This window comes from Diachasmimorpha longicaudata, chromosome 2 (assembly GCF_034640455.1).
Source record: "Diachasmimorpha longicaudata isolate KC_UGA_2023 chromosome 2, iyDiaLong2, whole genome shotgun sequence".
Taxonomy (NCBI): Eukaryota; Metazoa; Arthropoda; class Insecta; order Hymenoptera; family Braconidae; genus Diachasmimorpha; species Diachasmimorpha longicaudata.
In genome coordinates, this window is record NC_087226.1 from 919,826 (window position 1) to 925,825 (window position 6,000).

Sequence of the window (6,000 nt, forward strand, 5' to 3'; positions counted from 1 at the left end):
TCATCACCTTATTTAACCCGCTACACAAAGAACACTTCGGCGTGTAGCAGAATTGAAAATACTGTTCTGTATAGGTCAGAACTCTAGAACTTACAATTCTAGAGAGTTCAATCGAACGCAGTGTACATTCATTACAAAATTAAAAAAAAAAGTTGTCTGTTACCTAATCTACTGAGTTTGCTTTTGTCAACTGATACACGAAACAAATTCGTACATCGTGTTTTGTGCAGAGTTAGTTAGTTAGTGTTCGTTTAGTTCGTGATTAGTGAAAAAATAATTTATATTTGATATGCCTCCTATAAGACGAAGCAATTTAGGTAGAAGAACCAGAAATGCTACAAACCAAGCTAATTACCGATCTAATCGTACTGCACAAGAACGTGACGACGGAAATGAACGTGAAAGAATTCGGATATCACAAACGCGTGAAGCGCGAGCGCGACATTCAACTAACAATCGCGCAAGTTTGAATCGAGCTGCTTTCAGTTACGATGTGTCAATTGACTACAGTAACTACCAATGTGTTGTTATTGGTTCTATGAACTTGGTTTGCTCACACTGTAAGGCATTAAAATACAAAAACGAAGCCAATGGATTGTGTTGCGCAAATGGTAAAGTGAAATTGATACCATTGGATCCGCCACCAGAACCATTGTACTCATTGGTTTCAGGAATAGGAACAGATTCTATACACTTTTTGACACATATCCAACAATATAACAATTGCTTTCAAATGACTTCATTTGGGGCAACAAATGTAGTTCGGGAAAATTTTATGCCTACTTTCAAGGTATGTATTATAGCAGTTACTCATAATTATTTTAGCGAACAAAATATTCTGTCACCAAAGTTAAGATGTGTCACTAATCTTCAATTTATTAATCACTTATATATCACTTAATCATCATATTATATGGTGATTCAGTTTCAGTGACACTTTTATTATATTTTATATTTGATAGATATTAGTTAAAACTAAATATATCCTTTTTAAGATCAAATATTATTTAAGTTTGATCACTGACAATCCATTAATTTATACCACACCATAATATTTTTTTTTTATTTAAAGATACAAGGGCAAATATATCACAGAGCAGGTTCACTGTTACCAGTGTCAGGTAGCGCCAACAAATTCCTGCAAATTTATTTTATGGGCAATTCACCACAAGAAATTGATCTGCGTTGTGCACATAACAATTTAGTAAAGAGGTCTATTGTAGAACAATTACAAACTTTATTTCATCAACACAATCAATTGATTATATTGTTTAAAACTGCCCTGGATCTGATGCCATCCGATAATCACAAAATTGTAATCAGAGCTGATAAAACACCTGCAGGTCAACATACAAGACGTTTTAATGCACCAACTATTGATGAAGTTGCTATCGTTGTAGTTGGAGAAAACTTGGAATCCCGTGATATTGTTTTACATCGTCGGAATGATCAATTACAACGTATAAAGGAAACACACCGCTCATATGATGCACTGCAATATCCCATTATATTTTGGCAAGGTGACGATGGCTATGATTTCTCAATAAAAATGATAAATCCCATTACAGGTAACTAAAATATTAGTTTAGCTATGGCGATAATATCTCAGTCATTATATTATGTATTTTAATTTTATATTTGAATGTTATTAAAACAAAATCTATTTACAGGTTCTGAAACTAACAAAAAAGTCAGTTCAATGAAGTATTATTCATACCGCATAATGATTCGGGAAAATGAAGATAATTACATATTGAAATGTCGGCGATTATATCACAAATATGTTGTTGACATGTATGTTAAAATTGAAACGGAGAGATTAACATTCATCAGGTTGAATCAAACCAAACTCCGATCTGAAGAGTATATTCACCTTCGAGATGCGATTAATACTGATGGAAATGCACAGAATGTCGGTCGGATGACTATTCTTCCAGCAACATACATCGGAAGCCCTCGGCATATGCACGAATATGCTCAAGATGCCATCTCGTATGTTCGTCATTATGGTACAGCAGATTTGTTCATCACATTTACATGCAATCCGCAATGGATAGAAATCAAGCAGGAGTTATTCCCTGGGCAATCACCCATTGATCGTCATGATATTACAGCCAGAGTCTTTAGACAAAAATTGAAATCTTTAATGGATTTCATCGTAAAACATAAAGTGTTTGGTGAGACACGCTGCTGGATGTATTCTGTGGAGTGGCAGAAACGAGGATTGCCACATGCACACATTTTGATTTGGTTGGTTGAGAAGATAAGGCCAAATGAAGTTGATGCAGTGATATCAGCTGAAATCCCTAATGTACAAGTAGATCCTGGATTGCATGAGGTAGTTATCAAAAACATGATACATGGTCCCTGTGGAACTCTTAATCAAAATTCACCGTGTATGATGGATGGTAAATGTTCAAAACGATATCCACGGACATTAATATCGGAAACAATTACTGGTAATGACGGTTATCCATTGTATCGTCGCAGATCGACAGCAGACAATGGAAAATCAACAATTGTCAAATTAAATCAACAAGATATTGAAATAGATAATCGTTGGATTGTTCCATATTCACCCATTTTATCAAAGACATTCAAAACACACATCAACGTTGAATCTTGCCATTCAGTGAAATCTATTAAATACATTTGCAAATATGTAACCAAAGGGAGTGATATGGCTGTGATTGGAATTGGTGCAGAGAATTCCAATGATGAAGTTACCCAATACCAAATGGGCCGCTATGTCAGTAGTAATGAAGCAGTTTGGCGAATATTTTCTTTTCCTATTCATGAGAGACACCCTTCTGTTGTTTACTTAGCTGTGCATTTAGAAAATGGACAAAGAGTGTATTTTACAGCACAGAACGCAGTACAAAGAGCTGCTCAGCCACCATCTACTACATTAACCAGTTTTTTTGAGACATGCCAAAACGATGATTTCGCACAAACATTACTATATTCTGAAATGCCAAAATATTATACCTGGAATCAATCCTCAAGGAGATTTATACGAAGGAAACAAGGAAAACCAGTTCCAGGATATACAGATGTATATTCCACCGATGCGATTGGCCGGATTTATTCAGTACATCCAAGCAATGATGAATGTTTTTATTTACGACTACTATTAGTCAACGTACGTGGCCCAACATCATTCCAACAGTTACGAACTGTTGATGGTGAATTGTGTGGATCCTACAGAGAAGCCTGTCAACGTTTGCAATTGCTTGAAAATGACGCTCATTGGGATCAAACTCTCAATGATGCTGTAATATCATCACACGCTCATCAAATACGAACATTGTTTTCTATAATCATATCTACATGCTTCCCATCAAACCCAATTGATTTGTGGATCAAGTACAAAGATTATATGTGTGATGATATTTTGTATCAAATACGGAATAGAATGGGAAATCCAAATATACAAATCAGTGAAGAAATTTACGATGAAGCATTGATTTCAATTGAGGACATGTGCTTGATAATGTCAAACAAACTATTAATTCAATTAGGCCTGACCGCGCCCAATCGTCCAATGCATGACGCTTTTAACCAAGAGTTGCATCGAGAAAAACTGTATGATCTCAACGCTTTGAAAGAATTAATTCAAACAAATCTTCCACTGTTAAATGAACAACAGAAGTATGTATTTGAAACTCTTATGAAAGTAACAAATGATGAAACTGGAGGGATTTACTTCTTAGATGCACCTGGTGGTACAGGAAAAACTTTTTTGATTTCATTAATATTAGCAACAATTCGCACACAAAATAAAATTGCACTTGCACTCGCTTCATCGGGAATCGCAGCAACTTTGCTTGAAGGTGGTCGAACAGCCCATTCAGCACTAAAATTGCCATTAAATATGCAGAGAAATGAAACTCCAACCTGCAACGTTTCGAAGAACTCTGCAATGGCAAAGGTTTTGCAGCAATGTAAATTGATTGTTTGGGATGAATGCACGATGGCACATAAAAAATCTTTGGAGGCTTTAGACAGAACCTTAAAAGATCTACGGAGCAATAATAACCGATTTGGTGGTGCAATGATTTTATTATCAGGAGATTTTCGTCAAACATTGCCAGTGATTCCACGATCAACGCCAGCTGATGAACTCAATGCATGTCTAAAGTCCTCCAATTTGTGGAAACATGTCAAAGTACTTCATTTAAGCAAGAATATGCGTGTCGAGTTGCAAAATGATCAATCTGGAAACATATTCTCTAAACAACTCATTGACATTGGTAATGGCAAATTTCCTATAGACATGTTGACTGGCTGCATTAACTTTCCTCAAAGTTTTTGTCAATTAACTCGATCAAAAGATGACCTTATTCAGAAGGTGTTTCCAGATGTTTCTCAAAATTACAGAAACCATGATTGGTTGAGCGAACGAGCTATACTGGCTGCAAAAAACATAGATGTAAATGCATTAAATTTCAAAATTCAAGAACAAATAACAGGCGATTTGAGGATATATAAATCAGTTGATTCGACTACTAATCAAGATGATGTAGTCAACTATCCACCGGAATTTTTAAACTCGCTGGATTTGCCAGGATTGCCACCTCACAATCTTCAATTAAAGGTTGGATCGGTGGTTATAATGTTGCGAAATATCAACCAACCGCGTCTTTGCAACGGTACACGGTTAGCGATAAGAAAATTACTAAACAATGTGATAGAAGCAACTATACTCAAAGGAAAGTATAAAGGAGAAGATGTTCTCATACCGCGCATACCAATGATTCCGACTGATGTGCCATTTGAGTTTAAACGACTACAGTTTCCAGTGCGGCTTGCTTTTGCTATGACTATAAACAAGTCCCAGGGGCAATCATTAAGTGTTTGTGGTATTAATCTAGAAAACCCATGTTTCTCACATGGTCAATTGTATGTTGCCTGTTCACGTGTTGGAAAACCATCAGATTTGTTTATCTATGCGCCAGGTAATCAAACAAAAAACATCGTATACCACAAAGCACTACAATGATAATAATAATAATTATGATTCACATGATTAACAATAAAGCGATTACTTACTTTTAAATCCTTATATATGTTTTATTTAATGATTTTTTATTCACAACGCCCTATCACCAGGGTGACGGTTCTGTACAGGAGAATTTTGTAAAATACGTAGGCACAAAAACTGCCACATTACAAATCTTTTTGACAGGACGAAGTCTGTCGGCTCAGCTAGTTAAGAATAAAAATAATTAAATTGTTAATGAAATCAAATGGGATATACTGAAGTTTAAATTGACCGCCAGGTGCGCAACGCCTCCTAGTTACCAACGGCCAACGACGTAACACCTTGAACTTGGAGCACCTGTCCAGCGAATGTTCCTCCTCGCACATCGGACAAGACCGGAAGCACATGTCCGCCCAACTTTGAGACGGAGCTTGAGGTTGAGGCTTCACATTCCAGAACGGGTTACTGGCCGAGTCCTTCCCGAACGTAGGCTGCGATGTTGGGCCAGCAGAGACACTGTACACCCGAGCAGGTTGACTTCGAGGGTAGACCGTCACTGTGTGGCTCGGGGTGTAACGCTTCACTGGTTGATTTGGGGGCTACACCTTCACTGGCCGAGGCTTCGAGGCCTGTTGAGGGGTTGATGAGAAAGTCCGGGAGGCGTCTGATTGAGGTTGAGAAGCGTGCATCTCGATCCTCTCCCTGGCCCTGGCCCTGCTGAGCACGAACTCCTTCAGAGCTGCGTACGTGGGGAACTCCGTTGATGAGCCAAGCTCGATTTCCCAGGCCTCCAGCGTCTTGGCATCCAGCCGCGCTGTCACGAGATGGACGAGCATGTCGTCCCACTGCTTCACCGGACGACCTAGAGACTCGAACGCGTTCAAAGCTTCAGCCACAGAGTTCAGAAGTGCGTTGTACTCCCTGGCTGAGCGGTTGATGACCTTCGGAGCTGCGACGAGATTTTCCAGCTGGGTGGAGATGAGCAGCCTCTCATTGTCATAGTGAGCCAAGATAGT

At 38.2% G+C, this 6,000-nt stretch overlaps 1 protein-coding gene across 2 annotated transcripts in view; it reads left to right on the forward strand.

The window, feature by feature from the left end:
• Window positions 1-5,410, forward strand: part of LOC135172622 (uncharacterized) — a 28,800-nt gene extending 23,390 nt beyond the window's left edge. The window contains exons 2-6 of one of the 2 annotated variants that reach the window (XM_064138776.1): window positions 304-790; window positions 1,073-1,121; window positions 1,344-1,568; window positions 1,671-4,958; window positions 5,283-5,410. In XM_064138776.1, the coding sequence (XP_063994846.1) occupies window positions 304-790; window positions 1,073-1,121; window positions 1,344-1,568; window positions 1,671-4,958; window positions 5,283-5,407 (4,174 nt within the window). In that variant the 3' untranslated portion in view covers window positions 5,408-5,410. Of the gene's footprint in view, window positions 1-303; window positions 791-1,072; window positions 1,569-1,670; window positions 4,959-5,282 lie in introns of both variants that reach the window. The other variant, XM_064138775.1, reaches the window with a different exon arrangement.
• The last annotated feature ends 590 nt before the right edge of the window (window positions 5,411-6,000 follow it).